Source organism: Lagopus muta, chromosome 7 (assembly GCF_023343835.1).
Source record: "Lagopus muta isolate bLagMut1 chromosome 7, bLagMut1 primary, whole genome shotgun sequence".
Taxonomy (NCBI): domain Eukaryota; kingdom Metazoa; phylum Chordata; class Aves; order Galliformes; family Phasianidae; genus Lagopus; species Lagopus muta.
In genome coordinates, this window is record NC_064439.1 from 39,542,409 (window position 1) to 39,565,349 (window position 22,941).

At 39.4% G+C, this 22,941-nt stretch overlaps 1 protein-coding gene across 2 annotated transcripts in view; it reads right to left on the reverse strand.

Annotated features, from left to right (window-relative positions):
- The window catches only part of OSBPL10 (oxysterol binding protein like 10), a 98,259-nt gene that overhangs the window by 5,723 nt on the left and 69,595 nt on the right, over positions 1-22,941 (reverse strand). For both annotated transcript variants that reach the window (XM_048950644.1, XM_048950645.1), the window contains exons 7-8: positions 14,301-14,447; positions 7,586-8,069 (exon numbers count right to left, since the gene is read on the reverse strand). In XM_048950644.1, coding sequence (XP_048806601.1) covers positions 7,586-8,069; positions 14,301-14,447 — 631 coding nt within the window. The remainder of the gene's footprint in view (positions 1-7,585; positions 8,070-14,300; positions 14,448-22,941) is intronic.

Genomic DNA, 22,941 nt, shown 5'->3' on the forward strand with positions numbered 1-22,941 from the left:
CATAAGACCTAAAATCAGGTAAAGAGCACTTTAAACCTTGTTCAAAGAATTAGGTAATGCTAACTACGTGTAGTCTATTTTTATTACAGTTCTACACTCTTTTATATCCAATTCAATACCTAGCTAAAGGCAAAATTACATTTTGAAAATATTTTTTCACAACAGGGAACAAAAATAACCCATCATGAGAAGTACTTAGACCCCAGAAACCTCTGAAAATATCAGGAAAATTATCTTGACATAAAGTAATAGAACAGTTCAGCAACAAGATGAGCATAAGCCAATTTACCTCGCCCTGGGGTGGAGAGGGGAAGAATTGCAACGCATTAGTAGATGTATTTATTAGTTTGTCTATCTGTTGAAGATAATAATGATACATCTTGCAAAGTGATCTGAAATGTAACGATGAAAAAGCACCGAATAGAAACACCACTAGTACTGTCAACATAAAAATGTGCCCTTAATGCTGTACAAAAACACAAGCCTAAGTGACATTCAGGATTTAAAAGTACAGTGTTCTATGAGAGTCATCATTTTAAATACCAGCTCCACCTGCTAGAACAAAACAGTTACAGGAAGCTTCCTAACTTGCTGTTCCCATTTTTCAGTAATCTCACTGCTTTCTGCAGCTGTTTCAAGATCTCTGCAACTGCAGCCAGCCAGCAGCAATGCAGCCAGCAGTCTATTCCAGCAACTCTGACACAAAAAATCCAGAGAGTGCAAAAGCATGAGCCCAGTACAGAAATGCCATCAAATAACCTTTCATCATTTTGCCTTAGCAAGTCACAAGTTGTTTGTATCATGTGCCGAACCCTGACCTCACTCTATGGACAGAACACAGCTGGAACATACACACATTTTGCCACAGGTATCCTCAGTTCCACTCCTGTAAGTAAAAGCAAGCTTAACACCTTGCAGGAAGGCTGAGCTACATAATCCATCCTGGATGCAGACCAGGAAGAATTTCTACCTAAAAGGCAGGCTACGCTTATCACAGAACTCACTGGACCTCATGGCAGCCTACAGCTCCTCACAGGGCAGCGCTGAGCTCTGCTCTGTGTGACAGCAACAGGGCCCGAGGGAATGGCAAGGAGCTGTGTGAGGGGAGGGGCAGCTGGGGGTGAAGGACAGGGTCTGTGCCAGAGGGTGATGGGCATGGAACAGCCTGCCCAGGGCCGTGCTCAAGGTGCATTTGGACAGTGCTCTCAGACACTGGGTTTGGGTTTTGGGAGAAGCTGTGTGCAGCCAGGACTGCACTCGATGGTCCTCGTGGATCTCAACACAGAATACTATATGATTCTTTGCTTTTATGACTCTATAATGGCTACAAATACACGGAAGCTAAATGTCTGCGGTTGCACAACTTCCAAATGGAAAATTGTTACCGGTTGTAGATCCAAGCCCATCAGCCAGCAAAAGGATGCTGAAGTTCCCCATTTCCCACAGCCTTATAATTGTCAGGGCCCAGGCACCCTCCTCCGACACAAGAGGATCAAAACTGCATTGGCACAGGTTTGCTTTCATCACTCTGATGGGATCGATAGCTCTACTTCTCCATGCAGGAATGGGAGGGATGCAGAGTTCTAATGATCAGTGCCAAGCACACTGAAAAGTAAATGGCAAATAATAGTGGTGACCTTCAGTGTAAATATTTAACAACCACAGCAGGTTATGTATTAAAAATTGAACCAGCTTGTTTAACAGCATTTCCAGCATTTAGTAGCTTCACTTTTTTTTTTTTTCCTTAAATTCCTTAAACATCTCAATAAATACATTTCCTTAATGAAGTGCTACCTCTCTTGAAACATGGCTCCAGCTCAACGATTACAACCTAAAGAAGAACAAAGGAAAGATGTGAAATATCCACAACTTGATACTGCTTTCAGCACCAACAGGTGACTGCCAGTTTCCCATTCCAACACTTGCAGAGTCCACCTGCAAAACCTCATGTGCCTGAAGCAGCACACGGACTGCAGCTGCGCCCCTGGGCCTGAGCTAACAGCCACATCTCTTTTTGAAGAAGCCAAAGGGATGCTGAGACACAACAGATATAACTGCTACCACCATTGGAGTTCACGTTTTAGCCCCCCAACTTTGAGAAATTAAAAGGCACTAAAAAGAAAACCTAACAGTTACTTTAAAATGGGTTCCGTACTTTCAACATCTGCTGTTAAGTGTCATTTCATTGTGACTGAGTTTCAAAAAACTCAGGCAGGCCACCTGTGGGCTATGTTTCTTCTCTTGCTCCCCAGCTGTAAGGGGAGATTTATATTTTGAGTTTTAAAAAATGGTTACAAATACACACGAAAAGTCATCAAAAGATTTTCCTCCCCCTCCTTTCTTTTTTTTTTAAACTAAAGTTTCCTCCTCTCTCATCAAACAATGATTTTGGAAACTGCAGATTCCTTCAAGAAATCGTTAAGTATTTATAGGCAGCTATTATAGAGGGAGAATGCATCACATAAGCACTCTGGGAAGAAAAGTGGATTTAGTAATCTAGCGTATTATTAGAACAAAATCCCATAGAGAAGAGTGAATTTTTTGTAAACAAGCGCTGAATTTTGATATCTCCCCTTGAAATATCCTCAACACCATTTACTCTTGCTTTGATTAAGGCAACACATTCACAGACACGCTCCTTTCCATGCCTCCCCAGCCCACATGAAAGGAAGCAATGTTCGTGGCATATCATTTTGCCCATTTGACTGCTACCCATCCCTCGCTGATGCTGTAGCTTTGTGAATTGATTTTCCAGTAACACATATTGACAGAATACCCAGAGGAGACTCTGGATCAACAATTGCAGAAGAGGCATGTGAAATTTAATGCTTCCCACTGATTGTTCGGAGATCAATCTGAACAACAAATGGTATGTGGGTCATAAATGGCCGAGGGCAGTTTCCTGATTTAACTGGTTCTTCACAGTCTGCATTATTCATAACAGGGCACAAACGAGAGTGAGTTACACACTGGGATGAAGCACACATGGATGCAGCCCATCAGCAGCCACCACAGTTCACACAAGATGCCCTTGTCTCAAATGTTCTAGCAAGCTGTTCTGCACTGCTTGTTTTCCAAAAGCTGGATGCATTTGCTAAACTCAGTAATGAGGACCATGTCATACAGAAAGTTCTGACAGCACTAGGCTAAAAAATATTAATTTAAAAAATTAATGGTAGGGAAATATTTTGTTAGTTCCAGATGCATGGAGCAGAGCTGGTGAATTAACAAGTCACTAATGCCTCAGGAAGGGAAATGATATGCTTTGTTAGATGCACAAACAGATGCACATACATACATGTGAATGGAAAAAAAATAAGCAAAGCAGCACTTGTTGCTTTCATTTGTATTTATCCTGGAAAGAGCACTGAGCCTTTCCCTACCTATCAATCTTCTTCCGGGCTGATTTCAGTTTTAAGAAATAATTTCTGAAAGCATGCATCTCAGGAGCTTTTAAAGCATTTAAAAAAGAAGTAAAAAACCAAGATGTAACTAAGCCACTTGATTGTACACGCAAACCACTTAAACTGCTTGAGCTGCAAATTAACTCGTGAATCAAAGGTAACACTTTCTGTTGGATTTTGCTGCTTTGCAACAAAAACCAAAGACAGATTAGGAGCACACAGTGAAGGTTTTCTACCAGAATACCCTTATCTTACAATCAGAATCTGTTCGAAGATTCCTTGGACCATGTAAAGCATATTAAATATTTACTCTGACTCTTCCATCCCCTGCTAATTTAAATCCTAATACAATTCTATTCATTACACCCTCCTCCCCTCCCTCGCTCTCTCATTAGTACATAATTAACATTAATCAGAATTAGGGACTATGCATGCAACGTGAATTCTTACATGCAAAATACTCTCTCTTCTAACTCTGCTTTCTCCGGGGGAAACTCAGCTCTGGCTGCTCTGAAGAACGTTTTTGTCATACAGTGAAGAAGCTAAGAATTCTCTTCAGCAAACCAGATTTGGAGCTCTCATAACCAAAGATGAAGGCCGAGCATAAAAAACTGCCTCTGTTATGGACTTCCAGCATTGCCTGTCTACTCATTCTGCATCTCTGGAGTTAATAAATAAAAATCATAGTTGAAAATCTTAGTAACTCTGAGTTGCAACATACACTAAAAATTGCACAATTTGAATACATTTGTATGACAGAACGTACTGTTGTCAAATCCCCTCATTATTTAACTTCCTATAGAAGCCTTGGCAGCTCTGCTGCATCCTATTTCAGCAAGGCATAAAAAGCAGTATGTGCTGCACATCTCAGGACATTGTGACAAGTTTTAAAAACAAAACTTTGCAAAAGAGCTACGGAAATGTTATCGGCATATTCCTTACACTATATAGGTCCAAATATTCAGTACTACACTACCTATCTAAATAGTGAAGTGCAATTCAAAAACTCGGATGTCTGAAGGCTACATACCCACAAAAAAAAAAAACAACCTTCAGGAGATAGCTTCCACATACACCACACATATTTGCATTCAATGCTAAGGTCACAACAAAGTCAGAGGGTAAACAAAAGGATTCTGTTAAATACCTTAAGTAGAGTAAGATAGTCACTGCTACCACTACATTATGTGAATTCAGCAGATTGCTTCTCTGCTGCTCTGTGGGGAAGGATTTTTCTTCCCCACATACATCAAGCAGTGTTGAATGAATACACAAGGTAATGAAACTGCCATATGAGCACCAGAATGATCTGGATATCATCTCAGAAAGGACATACACAGATGGCAAGTCAAGAAAATTGCCTTTTCAGAATCTAGAATCCAAACTAATCTAGCAAATATTCAAAGGCATCTACATGTACAGAAGTGAACTTGATAGGTTATCTTAAATACGCATCAACATCACTGAATACATACCCTGCAAGAGCAAGGAAAAAAAGCTGAATGCTCATAATGAAAATTTAAAAAAAAAAGAGGACAGAAAAAAAAAAGTATGAACATGACATGATTAGTTAGGTCACTCAGTATGGAGTAACAAAAAAAAGAAGCACAAAAAGACACCAAATAGGGATTTCAATGATTCATGAGATGTCAATCTGCCTTTCCCCAGAAGCAGCCATATTTAAATCACTCCCAAGAAACTTCATCCATCACGTTTTAACAGCTTCTAATAGTAAGACTATACAATCCTGTAGCCAACCTTACAGTCAGAAAGCCCCTCCTGGTAGCTAGCTTTAGTTTCTACCTCTTTCAACTACCTTTTTCTATAATTTTTGAGTAATAATGTGCCTTTTCATCATCTACTTTTTTCTAGACAACAACCTCCATTTGAAATGCAGCAATGTGTACATTGTCCTAAAATATCAAGAACCCTCCAAATGATGTTTCATGTAAAAAAATTGTTGGGCTCTGCTCCACCAAACATGTAAATACAAACACAGACTTCCACACCATAAGCCCAGTGGCTACTTTTTATTGGTTCAGCAACATATTCCCCAGCTTTCATGCTGACCTCAATCTAACACAGAATTTGTACTTATGTAAGACATGATAAAGAGAAGCCTGCAGCAGCTTTTCATTTTTGCACAGCTTGACAAATCTATGCACCAACTGTATCAGGAAGACCTCCCTGGGACTAAAATAAAAGAAAAAAAATCTATATTGGAACAAAGTATAGTCTTGAGTGAAGAAACCACACAGCAAGCAAACATTTTCAATAGAGGATGCCAGATTTGAGCTGTCTGTTCTCAGATTATAAAAAAGATTCGCTGGTACAATTTCCTGCTGCTTATTGCTGGTTCTCCACACACAACAGAAATGCCTGGGCTGCACTGGCGTTTCCCTATCACTTCAAAGAATTGCTGTCACCATGAGTCCACATGCTTCTGCATTGCTTATGTGAACAAAAAAGATGAATGACAGCTATAAATTGGTAACCCCAAACTTCTTCCACAAATGTTCATCATAAAGACTGTGGTAAACCTTACACTAAAAGGGTTTGTCACTACAGATGATCCCCAAAGAATGCTTCCACTGATGGCACCTCTCTGGGATCACATAGGAAGGAAATTTATTCTCACAAATGCACACTAAACAATCATTGGAGTGGGGAAGCAGTTAATTCCTATACCCTTTTCTCTCTCAAAACTGGGACACATCAGGACTTTGAAGTCTTAAATAATCCCCACAGTAGACACCCCCAATCCCAGGGAGCTGTATGCTAGCGGCAAGAAAAAGAAATTTTCTCACTGCTAAAAAGGCTTTGCTTTTGATTGTAATTCTACTAAATGGCTCCCTTCACTCAGAAAACAGTATCAGACTAGTATATGTACCAGAAAAATGTGACAAGTGAAACCAAAGACTTGGCCTGTAAGTAGGACAATAAGGAGATGGACAAAAGGACCTGCTTCCCTTCTGACTCTCCACCCCATATTAAAATAACGAAATCTCTGGAAAAAGAAAACAGCAGCACAATTATAGGCTTCAACTATCACAACTACCACAATATCAGATCCAACAGCAAACAAGTTTCAAGGTTCAGGTATGAAAAGTGAATATATTGACATCAGGAAAGAAGCTACTGCAGCCATGTCTATTGTTTGACTTTGCTGCTTACTTCCAGCAGGAACAACAGAACATATCTGTCTGCTCTCAAATATCAGGGTATTTCGGCACCCCAAATGGTTGTCCTCACCCTCTTTTGTTACTATCTTCAACGTTGATATTATTTAGCATAATGGCAAAAATAAACAATTACTCTAAGTTGTTCTGGTGTTTCTAAGATTTCCTATTAAGGGCACTGCCTAGAAGCTAGTTAACAAAAAGGAATAAATACCACAGACAGAGATTACCCTCCAATATCAAGAGGGACTAAACTGTTTTGAAACATTAAATTAATAAATTAGCAGTCAGTAACAAGATGGATACAGGTGTGTTTATCAGTTCATATCACACATTAATAATTCGTTGACTCCCTGCTTTTCTGAATTCCTATTCAGCAACAGTTTATCACAAAGCTGAATGCGCACATATGAAATAGCAAATTGTGATTAATACCTCAATTATTTGGCTTATCACAAAGCTTGAGACAATACACTACTATAGCAAGCACTACAGAAGCCATGATTCTTTATTGAAACTATGAGAAAGGAATGTTGAGCTTAAATACAAATGCTTTTCCTTTCTTATTTCTTCGCTCCACTTGTAAATCTCCAATATCTAATTGGATATTACTTTAAAAGTGAACAAGAAAACTAAAGCCGTTCTTACAAAATATACTGTCCTCAGTCAATTGCTACTGCAGCTTAACATAGGACCATATATTAGGAAAAATTTCTTCCCTGAAAGAGCTGTCAGGAACTGAAAAAGGCTGCCCAGGAAGGTGGTTGAGTCACCATCCCTGGAGGTGACTAAGAAGCATGTTGGATGTACTAAGGGACATGGTTTAGTGGGGAAATACTGATGGTAGGTAGATGGTTGGACAAGATGAGGTCTTTTCCAACCTTGGTGATTCCATGATTCCATATTTCAGATATAATTAACCACCGCATATAAATATACATTCCTGTTGTTTTGACTCTAATAACATTAGCTCAAGAAATAAAATAAAGTCACATTTCTTACCTTCACCTACCATAGAAACACCTATTGACATGCCCATAAACTTGCTTTTGGTCCATACGTGAGCGTTCACACACATTTTCTTCTCCTTGCACTCACAGTAAAAGCAAGATACCGGTGGATGATGGGACACTTGTTCAGCCACAAACCTCAGCTTGTAGCACATGGACTGGTCCTGGCCAGACTCCTTGGCTGGGTCCTTAGAAACCGCAGAGGCACCGTTAGTTCTGAATGGTTTCACTTTATCTTTAGGCACATCCCATGAGCAATGAAACGTTTCACCAATTATAGGGTTATAGGGCTTCTTGGCAACCGCTCCCTTTCGGCCTTCATGAAAAGCTGTTAGATAATACTCCACAAAGCAGATAATTCTTTCCTCAGGAGTGGCTCCAGCTGCAATTGACAAAAACAGGTCTGGATGGGCCATGAAATTTGCATACATCTCCAGCAGGGATCTTTTCTCCAAAATAAATGTTGGAAGCACTACCTGTATGCAAAGCAGACAAAGGCAGATATGATTTCCCCATGATCATACTACAGCGAGGGGTAGGGGGGGAAAACAGTTAAGACAGCTGCAATTCTGGCCTAGCCAACTTTCATGATAATGTATTTTCCTCCCCTCTGTAACAGCAATTTCCCTTCCTCTGCAGTGTATATAATGGGTAAAGGAAAAAGCAGCAGTGTTGATAGCTGCGCTGGCTGCTTCCTATTTCATTATGATTCTCAACAGTAGCTCATGCAACAGGGATGTGCTGTTCCAATCACATGGAAATTCTCCTTTTCCTCTCCTCTTAGTTAATAAACAAACCATTGTTCTCATTGCTCTCCTGGCTCACAAGGCAGAAAAAAAACCAAACTCTGATGTAAATTGATTTAGTTCTAACATCAACAGACCCAACTGATTATGACTCTAAAACAAAAGCACACCTTCCCAAACCATTAAAAAGATGGGTTTTGTACATAAACATATGCATCCTAATCTAAGTGATGGACAATATAATGTGCACAGCTATACAGTACCTCAAGCACCTGGGCTCCCAGTTTCACTCCAGGTCCCCGGCCACCCGCTGTGCATGCGTATGTAACTCTGTTCCCTTTTAGTCCCTTCCAACTAGGCTAACAAGATCCAACCCAAGGTAAATCTTGAGTGGGTTTCCAAGGATAAAATCACTCCAGAGGCCTTTCCCAAGAGGTTCTAAGGCAGGAAAATGCTTCAGGTTGGACTATGCCTGCCATACCCCGTCACTGTATCCCCCTGACCTTCCCACTCCATTCTCCAGTCACCCCAGAGCATGCAGCACTCCTCTTCCACTTCACCCCCCCCCACATGACTGCAGGAAGCCACTGCATGCCTCTACCTTATTTCACCCAAGTTGAAACAAACAAGAAGTGCACAAGCTGTTACATCAGTGTCCTGGGACTAGAGAGGCCCATGTGGCCTAGAGGGATGCTGGGATTGAGTGTGAGTCAGGCTGCACGGCAGGCAGCCGTCCCGAGTGAATTGGGCACGATCTCAAATGGCTCATCTGGCAGCACAGATGTCACCAATGCCCCCCACTTAGGAACAATGCTTTGTTGGAAGTTTTCAATATAACTTCTTGGAGTGACTTAGAATAATTTATTTCTCTCCATTTTTCCACATTCCCTCTTCCCCCTGCCCTCCATACCTTGTTCAGGGAAGCTCAGAGCTCACTGCTGTGCAGCCAACAAGGGATTTCTGGCACAGATATCCCTCTGGAGTCAAATGGGTTGGTGATGCCAATTACAGAACTACTGCCATCCTCTATTAAAGCAGCTCTTCAGCTTTCCTCTTCCAGCTCACTTCCTCTTCCCTTTTTAACTCTCCTCCATATTTACTTGTTCCCTTCCCCAAAAGGGAGGGTTATTCAGAACACGCAGAAAATCACTTTTCAGACAAATACATTTGCTCTGCCCTTTCATCTCATACATGGAACCAAAGCACAGTTCAGACCTATGCATCCCATGGATAATGGAACAGAAGCCATCAAACTTCTATTCACAACTTAGTTCTTTCTAAAGAAAACTCGCAAGTGTGAAAAAAAAATTCTCTTCATGATGGCTCAAACAATCTTAATTCTTCACAGTAAGTCATCATACCCCCACAAAACAAAACCAGATCGCTGCTCCATTTGGTAACATGCATGCTCATTTTCTCTCTCCTTCTGTGCACGTGTGAGTATAAATAATACAGTCATTCTTAGGCTAATATTTTTACAGGTTTAGACATAAATCAAGTGAAGTTCTCTCTGCAATATTCCTCAGACTCTGTAACATTTGAGGACTCTACACAGTTTCTATTACTAAACTAATCAGTCCCCGAAAGATGCCAAGACCTTAACTTTACACTATTCATGGTAATCTACTGAGTGCCAAATACCATCCTCAGTGCCCTGTGGTTCTGTGATGGGTGGAGAAGTAGCTGAGGACATTGCTTTTGAAAGGTTAAAATCTGGAAGTAAAAGTAGAAAGAGATCTTCTTACAGTATTTTTAGCTCTTGAAACAACTCCCTTTTCCTTGCAACATTCTCATTCTGACCAAATACTCGTTTTCTGATATCATCTTTAAAAACTTAATTCAGCAGTAGTGACAGAATCTCATTTTAATATGAATTGTACACTAAAAGACCAGGGTACCAAAAGGGAAACAGCCAGTAACACAGAAAAAGCCTACCACTGCTGCCTAGAAATGCCAGCAGTTGCTATCACTGTATAGAATAGAAAAGGGCAGGGAAACTCATCTGAATAAAAAGCACTGCATCTCTCTTCATGTCCAACTGGTCCACTCTAAGAGTGACCTTTATTAGCACAAATGGAGGAGAAGAAAAGGAAGCAATGGGCTATGCTTAAGATCATGCAAATCTGATGATACAACATTAAGACTGTTGTGGTTTCATCCTGTTGGCTTGCCTGAAAACACAGCCTCACACCCACTCTCTCGGACACCAGTTGCTTCACATTATATGCTTAACACAGCCATGCTAACACAGTCACTAAAGAGACATTATGAAAAACTGGACATTTTTGTTATTCAGTTTCAGTAATCAATTTGAAATTTGGAAGCCAGCTCACAAGATCTTGCTTTGAAAGCCCGACCTACAATGGAAAATGCACCCTCAACTGTAGCAGGTAAGGATCCTTTGCCAAACAGAGTAATTAAATTGTTTCCTCAAAAGGAGGCGTAAGTACATATGAAAACTGAGTTTCAAAGCTTACAAAGCTCTAGTGGTTTACAAAAATATCTAGAAAACACTGCCCCTTGTGAAGTAATCTCATTGCCTGGAATCTTCAGCATGCAACACCATCACCCTCTAACAGAGTCAGAAAATCACACCAAGAATTTTTTGTTTATAACTCATCCCTTCTTGATTTCCTCAGGACCAAATAAAAAAACAAAAAAACCAAACACATACAAACAAGTTTGGAAGGTACACTGCATTTTTCTTGCCAGCACAGGATTGCCATGCACTTCTGCTACTACTCTATCTTTTAAACAAGTGAGTTTTTGGACTCTTCTGCAGCCAAACAGAACTCAGTCTAGCAAAATACAATTACTATGTATGTTGTGTTTTGGTTTTTTTTTGGACTACATCAGCATTTTTATATTTTTTTTTTGCTCATTTTTTAAATTACATTAGGTCAACGCTATCCCATATTTTCCTATGAGGAAAAGCTGTCATGACAACTAAACAGACAGTGGAATCTCTCCAGAATAAATATCAAATTGCCAAAGTCTGAAGCAAAGAATTGTCTGATGGTGCACTCAAATGCTGACTTCCACTCTTGGTCTCCCTACGAAAAGCAAGTTGTTTAACTGATATCCTTCCCTTTCCCTTGATGTTAAAAAGAGGATTTGAATTCAACATATTTAATCAGATCTGAATGCAACTGAGAAAGTTACAGCATAAGTTCTTACAAATAAAGATACTGATCACCATTTCCATGATTTACTGGGAGGCAAAAGATGGGTGTCAGCACTGCAACCCACTCTTTCAGAAACCTGACCAGCACACCCCAAGCTGGGATTTCCACTACCTTAGAGAGACAAAAGCCTTCTACGGTCATCTGCATTGTTGTGGGAGTAAAATAAGGGTCTTTTCCACCCACTTATGTTTTTAATTACAATATGAATTCATCTTGCAATTTTAAACCATAAGACGTTGTGAACAAACTGCAGAACTAATTTACAACAGGCTGATAGTCTGCAAAACTACCAGTAACACTTCTACTCTGAACAGCAGCCCCTTGTTTTTCAGTACAGTTACAATGCATATGGAAGGTAAGGGAATGGGGTGAGCAATCACCCATCTCTACAAACTGTTAGCACTAATTTCAACCCATCAGATGCCATTTGCCAACACATTTATTAGGCCAGAAGAGATTTCTGGTACTGTTTTTTGTTTTTGAAAAGCCCAAATAATAAACAATTTATAAGTGTGACAGGATTTTCCTTTTGTTTTTCTATCTTTTCTTCTTCTCCTCCCCATAAATGCCAACTTTAAGCGAAATATGAAGTCTGGAAACAGTCCAAGGCATCGGTGCTGTGTTGTGCTCTGCCACCACAAACTGCTCACCCATCTCTCAGCAGCTGCTGAAGTCCATTTAGCCACCACAGGGCTTAGTCTGTTCTAGCAAATCCCCATGCAGATTTGATTCTTCATTGTGGGGTTTTTATTTCACAGCGATGTTTTACTGTTTAATTCTTCATTAAAAGGCATGGCAGCATGACACGTTTCAAAAGTGAAACACCTCTACGACGCTAAATGTGGCTATTATCACTGCAGGAGACTCGTGGCACTGCAGGCAAGGCCAGCACTAATGTAATGTTGTTTCCTCTGACGTGATGCAAGAAGATAATGATTACACATCCAGAACCAAAAGTCAGCAAGGGCTCAGAAGAACTGTTTGTTCACATGCACCTCATCCTACAGTCCCTAGCTCATAAAAAAAATAAATAAAGAAACAACCCTAGGGAAGACGGCAGAGGAAAATGCAAACATACAAAAATATCCTCTGATGTTAGCAACTACTGTGTCAGAAGCACTTCCAGCAGAAGCTGACCAGCACCAAGGCTATCTGAAATCTGACTTCCACAGGAATAATGAACAGTAAGCGGCACAGCCAACGAACTGAGCTTTATTGTCACACGTCTGTGGCCCTGAGGGCCTCATGTCAGTTAGCAAAGTTAATAAAAAACAAGAAAAAAAAAAAGCAGCCAGCTGTCCTGTAATTTTTTATTTTAATCCTTAAAATGGTCAGAAAAGTGATGTGCACATGTGGCACGTCTCATCAATACTCATCATATGTGTAGCCATGCATCACACACACACGAGAGAGATCTAACTCTGCCATATGCCTGCTCTTCTTTTCAGGTTGTAGGCATTATACACACATTCATGCACACAAACATTCTGCCATAGCACAGATCTGATGATACTCATTGCTACCCTCAAAAACCATGCTCCAAGAACGTTGCATAAGAAATAGGTTATCATATTCATTTACCTACATACTTTTCATATACATGTCTACACTTCTCTTATTTACAGAAATTTATTTACATCAATGGTGCATCTGGGATTTTTGCCTCTGAAGACAAAAAGATGACACCAGGAATCAGAAAGAAAAGTCTTACTCAGGTAAGACAGAATGTTATAATGCACACAAAACTAATAGATAAGGAATCTTAGTCTAGTATAAACATCACAGATTCCAGCAGCCACAGCCAACCAAAACAGAAAAGAGGAAGGGCTATTAATGATTGAATGACAGAGAAACAAAATAAAAATGAACTGTATGTAACACCAGACATACTAAGAAGTGACAAGTATAAATTATGAACAAATTAACTGATGGAAAATTTGTCCTCTTTAGAAAAAAACATTAACTTCCCAGTAGTTATTCAATAGCTATACTTAGGAACAGATCATGGGATTGCTCAGTCTTAAAAATATAAGTATTTATAAATAGTGTCAATTGTTTTAGAAGAAGCAGAGAAGACTACATTGAGAAAATCTTAGTTTGTACAAAACAGTAAAAATAGATTTTGATTAATACATAAGATTAAAAGGAAAGCAGATGCAACTCTTCAAAATACACAAATGCCCGTGAAAATAATCTCCTGCACAGCTACTTCATAGCTACTTATGGGAAATCTCTCAGTAACCATAACTTCTCTGTTCACATCTGTATGGATAAGCTCATGACAATACTGGCTCCAAAGCCAGGAGGATGTACAGAATGTCAATCTGCTGAGCTGCTGAGCACAGACATGCATTATGATACGCTGAAGACTGTCCTGTTTACCATTACTTTTTTCTTTTTTTAATTAATTGAAGCTGCCAAGTAATTAAAAGGGATTCAATCCACAAAGCAGTAACTCAAGCACAGATCTCCTTAAAACTGACACTATGGCTCCTCGCATGCTTGATGCACTCTGACTTAATACACATGTGGGATATATACAGTTGTTTTGTAGGATTTGTAAAAAAATTAAGAAAAATTTCTTAAAACAAAAATTCTAAATCCATTTTTTTCCCCCTAACAATGTCTTTCATGTGAAAACCTGTCTAGCAGACAATAGGAGCCCACAGCTGTCCAGAACCACCCTTTTATGAAGAGGTAAACATCTTTGTCTATTGGGTCAAGCACGCGCGCACACACACAAAAACACATTAGGAAAAAGATACTGTGCCCATACCCTGGTAAGGTCCATGCCAAGTTTGAGTTGAGAGATGAGATGGAGAATTACACTACGTTGATCCTCCATGACTCCTAAATCTTCCTCTTCATTATCTTCTGTATCCGTCGCTTCATCTTCAACTAAGATCAACTCAGATGTTGACCGCTGAAATGAAAAGAAAAATCACCATCCAAAATGACAAAAATTATTTTCTCTACTACATACATTTAAAATGAAGCTGTTCAAGGGAACAAAAGACAAGCTGTTGAAAAAGAAATGTGCGAATAAAAAGCCAGTGATGGGTTCGCAGAGTATCTTGATCCTTTCATTTGAGCACCAGTATTAAGTATCAGACGCTAATTTACACATTATATTCTTATCTATTTTGCATTCAGATGTCAGGCAAAACAAAAAATAGAATATCACAGCATGTTAAGTAACAGCATGTTAAACTATTTAATAATCAGAAGTACACAAATGCAAATAAGCCTTCCCAAGTTTGTTGCACATGTATCTTCAGCACATATTCATGTATCACCCAGATGTTGTACGATCAGATTTAACACCTTCTTTTCCCCATTCTTTTATCCCAGTTCTAAAGTTAGATACCTAAGCAAGCCTCAAATAGAACATCAACCAGCACCCATTGGCCACTATAGTCCATACTATTAACTGAAGAAGATAAAGAAACTATATACATCCTAGGGAAAGAAAAAGAGAGAGAGAGATGACTGAAGGTAGGGCAATGCCATGAATCCTTGACATCTGCAACATTACGCTGCTTCCCAGTGTAACAGGGGCAATGCTGCCCATTTTGCAGACACGCCAGCTGAAGCTCATAAGACATCAAGCCGCCTCCCTTCAAAAGGAACTTGACAGCATATAGAGACCATGATTTGTGATACTATTTCCCTTAGGGTTTTACAATATATTAACCACACTAACTCAAACAGGTGCTAGTAGTTTTGTTCAATCCACTTTGCAAGCCTTCCAGATTTTTATTTTCTTATTTTTTTTAAATGAAAGATGGGTTATGTAGTCAAAAAATTTACAGCCCAGAATTGCATTATTCCCCATGAAGCCCATGCTGCAAATGTGCCAACAGCACCCGCAGAAGTTAGCATTCCTTCATGCTCAGCAGCACATTCCCACAGAAACAGTGAGCTTGCTGCGTAGAAGGAGAACATTTTCAGCTCACTGAAAGTCTCTGCAAGTGAAAGTTTCATTAAAAAAAGCTGATGCACAGAATTGGGTTTCAAAGGAAGTACTTCTGAATATCACGTTAGCGACCCCGCAGGTGAGCAGCTGGTGTAAGAAGGATGTTGCTGAAATTTAGTTGCTGCACCTTTTCAAGATTTTAATTAAGCCCTTTCCACTTTCTTTTTCTTTTTAATTAAATACATGTTAGGTAACTAGTTGCAAAAGAATATGTATTTGGTGAGATCCAAGGACAATTAAAAGACACCCTGCAATTACTTTATTTAAGGCAGTAGAACACGTCGCTTACATAAAACAAGATCTAGTGAGCTGTAACCCCAACAGCTTAAAGCTTTTCAAAAGAACAAAACCACACTTTCCTCTTCCCACTCCCTCAGAAAATAAAAAGACAGAACAATAATCCCTTTCCTCCCAAAGCACACAGCAGCTGATGCCTTATTGACAAGTTCAATCAACATAAACCCGACAACCTCACACAAAACTATCAGTCAGGGGAGACATAAAACACGAAAGCCCGGCTCTGTTGTCGAGGCGACGTTTCATTTGGAGAGGCTGTGGAAAAAGCAGAACTTACAGCAGGCGTTTCCACAGGAGCTTTGCCTTTGATCCAGCTTGACCTCATTGAGAGCACCGAGCTACTGGGTAAGCACTGCTTCTTCGTTACTGCCATGAAACAAGCTCGCGGCAAACAAGCTCCAGCCGGAATTAATAGTGCTGGGGAAAAGCAAGGGAACCTCCCTCCTCACTCCCACCCCCTCTTCATCTTTTTTTTTTTTTTTTGGCTATCCAAAGAGTTGGAGTGTGTGTGCCGGACGTCAATCTGCTCCGTGTGTTGCGAGTCATGTGACACTGGGATCAGTGAGCTTAACTGCAAGCGGCTCCCGTGGGGAAAACACTATTGCTGTTTCCCATACGACATCCCACTGGGCTGCCCTCCAGGTTTGGGCTGGGGGGTGGATGAGGGAGGAAGAGAGAAAGCACTTGCAAGTAACAGCCAGCATCAGAAAATAAAAAAGCTACACATCAACCAGTTAAAAGAGGAATAACATATAATTTTCTTTTGCTCCTGAAGACTGCACGCTCAGCCAAGGACAGAAACACTTCTTCCTTGCCTGCTAAAACAGGTATTAAGTTTTCCATGCCTTTCAAAGTGATGCTAGCAAAATGCCACCCGCCTCCCATTGCTCCTGGACAAAATGAACACAGTGGGTGGGAGCAGCTCCAGAATCAACAGCAGTATTCAGGGAAATAGATTTTGCATTGTTTCAAATGAAAGACTTCCAGCTCCTCAGGGAGGATAATAAGTACAATGTAATACTGGGATCAAGCATCTTTAATGACCATTCTGCAGTAAGGACTGCATTTTTCATTATCTTAACTATTTTAGTAGCACACGTAAGGACACTGAAAATCCTCTACTCCTTCTTCCACTACTAGAGTTTCCAGCTCAACAGTGGTCTTCATGCATGCGGAATGACATCACTTCTCCATGGCTATCCTCACTTTCCAAGAAAATCAGAACACAAGTAGCAGTCTGCTCCTTATGTCATCAGACCTGAATAGTCATGCTCAGTAGCAATATCCTGCATGTGTTTTCTTCTCTTCCCATTTGCTGTTCCATGTAATTAATAGAAAACAGACTTCTCTTTTAAGAAATGCAAACTTTCTTAAAAACAAACCAATAAACAAAAAATCCACCATGTAAGTACAATACACTGTGTGCACAGACAGCCACAAAATGCAACACTATAAATGCCATAAAATGCAAAAGATAATTTATCTCCAAATGTCATTACAGTGCCACCAAGTTTTTATTTCTTCAAACAGAAAATAGTAAACAGTTTTGTATAAACCTATACGTAAGCACGCAGTAAAATCTAAGGGATTACACTGACTGATCATCCCTTAATGGCAGCTTTTCTGAATTATTAGACAGACACGTAAATGACTTTTCCCCATTAAATATAATTGCATAGCTGAGCTAGGAAAGCAGTGATTTGCTTCATTCCTGAGTGGTTGGCGCACAAAATAAAAGCTTTGGAGCTGTGCAACTCAGCCTGGGAACAAACAGCTGAGCAAGACGGATACTGAACCCGAGAATCAGAAAGAACCACTTACAAACAAACACCAAGAAGGCACTTCTATTTACCATCAGTGTATGTTTCCAGCACTACACATTTCCAACACTGATCTGAACCACCAAGATTTTTCAGAAAACACAATTTCTAGAAAACCCTTTGAAGCTTACTCCTTAGACTTTAAAAGCAGAAAACACATTATGGAAGAGATCTATTTTAAATAAGTTATTTCATTAGAACTGGAATTTATAAAGGTCATCTCCTGGGATAGGAAACTCATGTTCAAGCCAAACGTCTTGGGAAAGAAGAAAGAAATTGCTTCTGAAAGAAATATTGCAATTAAAAACATTCTTCTGGAAAAAAGACATTTCTACAAACTTGGGACAGAATCAAAGAATTAAAAATTACATTTCTGTCAAAGGGCAAAACTCCTTCTGTTCTCCCAAAGACTACTCCACATATTCCAATTTTCAAACTGTAACTGTTTACTGGAAGTTAATTTCAGATAATTAGTTATGTTATAAGGTTCAGGGCTCAGTTTCCAACATACTGATAAGTCACACCATGTAACAGTATTCTCAAGCATGGCATAGATCTTGTTTATTTGAAGGAATGGAGCGTAGAAAAAGGAATATACAGAACCACTGCACCAATTATTAGGTTGGAAAAGATCTCTCCAGATCATCTGGTCCAAACCCATCTGCTCAAACAGGGTTGACTAGAGCCAATTGCTCGTAACTGTGCCCTAATCAGATCTTAAGATCTCCAAGAAGTGAGACTCCACAATATCTCTGTGCTACTGTGTTTGACCATCCTTAACAGTGTTGTGCAGAGGAAAAGGAGCACTTCCCTCAATCTGCTGGCAGCACTCTTCCTAATGCAGCCCAGGAGGCTGTTTGCTGTTTCTGTCATAAGGGTACGTTGTTGGTGCATCAACAGCTGTCTACCAGGACTCCTGGGACTGATTTAGTGCAGGGGCTTATCTGCAGATGGCTCCAGATGCATTACTTCGCACCTCCCTGTGTTGAACATAAGACATTTCTTGCTATGCTGCCTGTGACGGTCTGTTTCAACAGCAGCACAGCCCTCTAATTTATCAGCCAACCCCTTCCAGCTCTGTATCATCTCTAAGCATGCTGAAGGTACACTCTGCCCTCATCGTCCAGGTCATTAATGAAGATGTGGGACAGCACTAGCCCCAACATTGACCCTTAGGTACATAGCTAGTGTACTAGCCTCCAACTGTACTTTGTGCCACTGACCACAACCCTCTGGGACAGGCCATTCAGTCACTTCTGATCCACTTCACTACTTAATCCATTACCCATCTGTCTATGAAGATGTTATGGAAGACAAGGTCAAAAACCTGAAACAAAACAACATACACTGCTTTCTCCACATGCACCAAGACAGTCACCTTGTAGAGGACTTTCATGCCAGCATTTTAAGCAGGTAAGCTCATAAACATATACTGACTACTGGTCACCCTTCTGTCCTTTGTGTGTTTGGAAAAGGTTTCCAGGGTCAGATATTTAATGACCTTTCCAGGCACTGAGGCGAGGCTGACCAACCTGCAGTTCTCCAGATGTTCTTTCTTGCCCTATTCAAAGATACAAAGGGCATTTGCTTTCCTTCAGTCTTCATGAACCTCTTCCAATCACCATTACTTTTCAAAGATAACAGAGAGTGGCCATGTAATTACAATGGCCAAGTATCTTCATGCTCAGAGATGTACCTTGTGGAGGCCCACAGACTTATGCACATCCAGTTTAAACGCTCCCTAATCTGGTTCTCCATGTGCAAAGGTATATCCTTCTTACTCAGCACCTTCTCGGAGGCCTGACAATCCTGAAGGTCAATTTTAGAGCAAAGAATGAGGCAAAAAAGGCATGGCATAACAGCCTTTCTTCCATCACAGCAATAAGTGCTCAAGCACAGTAATACGCAGAGATCTACATATCCTGACATGCACACAGTGACAACTTGTACAGGACTCATAAGGCAATTCTGCATGTAACTGGACCAAAGAATTTTAAAAATTTTTAATCAAGATATGGAAAAGTTTTATGTAGTACAAGAAGACCTCTAGTCAGGTGCAACACGATGAATCTGGAAAGCTTAAAGCATTTGGGTAAGAATTTCATAATATTCCAACTGAAGTAGGCATTAAATCTTTTTGTATTCAAAAAAAAAAATGGCAAATGATACTACAGAGTAACAGAGTCTGACACACTTTGCTATTAAGAGAAAGGTGGAGTAAATTAGTTGCAAGACTTGTTCAGAACCCACATTAAACAGAATTAGCATTCTCAGACTAGTCAAAGATTGACATGTTTTCCATAGAGTGATCTGATTACAATTAGTCCTAGAACTGCACATAAAAGTCAAAGGCTTCATTTTAATTTTCAGATTCCCTCCATAATGATAGAGGCTTGCAAATATCATTTACATTTTTACTTGTGTAACTTGAGAGCTTGCAAACAGGTTTTCTGTGGGTGTAAGATTAAATATAACTCGTAACTCCGTGTAAGGCCAGAGAGTTTTAGCATATTTACACTAACGTGACAAATTGACTCCATACAATTTTCATCACACTGAATTCCCAAATTAGAATTCTCTCTGTACAGTAGATACAGTAGATACAAAAGTGGGTGTTGTTGTATAATTAGGCACTGGCTTCTTTCAGGACTTGTCACTATATTGGAATTGATAAAACTGCACAAACCTGTAGTTGGGTCACTTGTCTTTTTCCAGCAGGTACACTTTTGAAATATTTAATTACATTTACTATCAGTTATGGCAGGCACCTGCCAGGAAAACATGTGAGCTTACATCACCCCATACATTATTGGAAACGATCTGAATCTCAGATAAAGCTTTTACTGTATTTATTAAACTATTTCATGTGCAGACTAATTCATTAGCACGCAATGAAAGGAATAATTCTCATACAAAATGTTGAAGTGAACAGAAATTAAATAAGATTTCAGTTCAGACATTAACCTGGATCTTGAAAGAAAACGCTCCGATGCAGTTGCTTTAAAACCCATGATAAAGACAGAAATCACCATCATCTATGCACTTCTCTAACTTACAACACGTTGCCATTTACACATTAACACTTTTTAACCAACATGTTCTTATCTTTTTTTTTAATATATCCAGGAAGATTCTAATCTCTCTCTTAAAACAAGGTTTTCTCCTCCTCAAGAGCACTCCAAATAAAACAAAGGAGAAACTACTTTTCTCAGCACTTATCATCACGCTATTAAACAGTGTAAGCACACTGTGAAGGAAGAGAAATAAGACAGTTGGAAAAGCAGTGCTAGGGTGAATTGAGTTTACTCACTGCTTGAGCCCTGGCTCCTCCATCCTTAAGTTGAAGCCTACTGAAGCCTTAAGTTTTGCTCCTGTTAATGCCTTGGACTTTGATTATTGCCAAGAGTAGATGAAGGATGAAACTTCAAATGCGCCAACACCTTATACTCTGATGGCAACTCTGGCACCTGGATACTGAAGCTCCAGTGACTTTCAAAGAGATTTAAGGGTCCCCATTTGTCAAGTGTTTTATTTATTTATTTACTTATTTAAAATATGGCTTAACAAGCCTACATACAAAGCAGAGCTTAAATGGGGAAGTTAGAAAGCAAAACTCATTGTAGCCCACACACCTCAATTTTGCCCCCAGAAAGGTCCCTTAAAAGCAACAAAAGTAGGTGGCTGAGCTGATTTTTTTCATTTATTCAGAATATTTCATAAAGCTGTTTCCTCTATTACCTTTGCTACCAGCTTTTGATTTAATTGCTAGGAAAAATTTTTCACGGTATTAATATACAAAATGTCTGCCACCTCAATGAGAGAATAAAACACACAGTTGTTTCTAGAATTCAACTGCTATAGCTTAGGGCTAATACTGAAAAAATATAACTTCTTAAATACAGATGTAAATACTAGAGGATACCAATCAAATGAGAAAGATTTTAGAACTAAAAAGTATGCACACCATAACTTAACAGTATAGCAAGCAAAAAAGTCCTTCTTTTCGCTGTGATACAGTCATCTACATACAGATCCAATCAGCAAGACTGTTTCTCTTTCTTCCAAACCGCATGAAGTAAAAAGCAGAAAATAAGTTGGTTTTCTACTTACCTTATATTATGGGTACCAAGATATTTTTCTATATCTAGATAGGTAAGTAATTGCTGCTGGGATACCATGCTCATCACTGACAATTAAATAAAGAATATTTGGTAGGAAAAAGCGTATATCAGGAAAGGAAGCCTACAATGTGCTTTGAAATTAATTTCTTAGCAAAGCTGTTATTTCAGTTCGCTAATTCAGATCTCCAGAGGGAAAAAAAAATTCTTCAAAGCTGAATTATCAATGATAAAACATCTAAATTTCTTGTATGGATACTTGATATGCATTTTGTGGGTTATTGTATTTTGCTTTGTCAGAATATACTACACACTTGGATGTCCATAAAATTTATCCAGCAAGGGACAAGTGCAAGGATCAGAGATCGGCGAGGTGAACGACCTTTCCATTACACAAGATCTTAGATACAACATGTAATTGCAGTCATTTATGGAATAAAATAATATCTTGCTCATTTTATGAGATGCTTCACTATGAAGGAGGTATGTAAAGTCCATTTTGCAGAGATGATCTTGATATTAACCACTTAGTAAATGCAGACAAGCTGACATACAGACGGTGCAAGCAAAGAAAATAATTACAAAAACCAGCTCCTGGAGTTACAAATAAATCTGCAGTCTTTCTTCCCAACAAAACCAATCTGACAAGCATCTTGGGGCAAGAACATTATCTGGATATTCACTATCTTGAGAGTTCCACTAACGTGTTTTGCTTCCCACCCCCACCCCCAAGTATCTCCAGTGACAGAGGTCTTTTCACACATAAATAAGCTCAGAAAGCTTCCCTTTCCTACATGGCATAATTGTTTAAACTCAGCAAATATAACAACATAGTAGTGAAGAGGGCCAGACAGCATAGAAAATTTAAGAATGGAAAGCTCTGATGTGTGGTAAGAACAAAATGAATGTAACATGAAACATGGGGCATCTTCGTAAGCTTTCAGATAAAAGTACTGGAAACAAACTATGGAAATGATCTTTTAAGATTAAAGTAGTAGTCAGTGAGCCAATACCCTTTTAAATGGAGAGATCTTTACTTGGATTACTCATAGCACTGTAACCCTGTCCAGCATCAAATCAGGTCTGACAACCCAACATGAACATATTTTCTTTGTAAGAAAATTCTTCTTTTATCTTAATTTTCATTAAACCCCAAGTACTCAGTACATAAAATCAGCTGAAAAGCAGCTCATTCCTAAACATAGA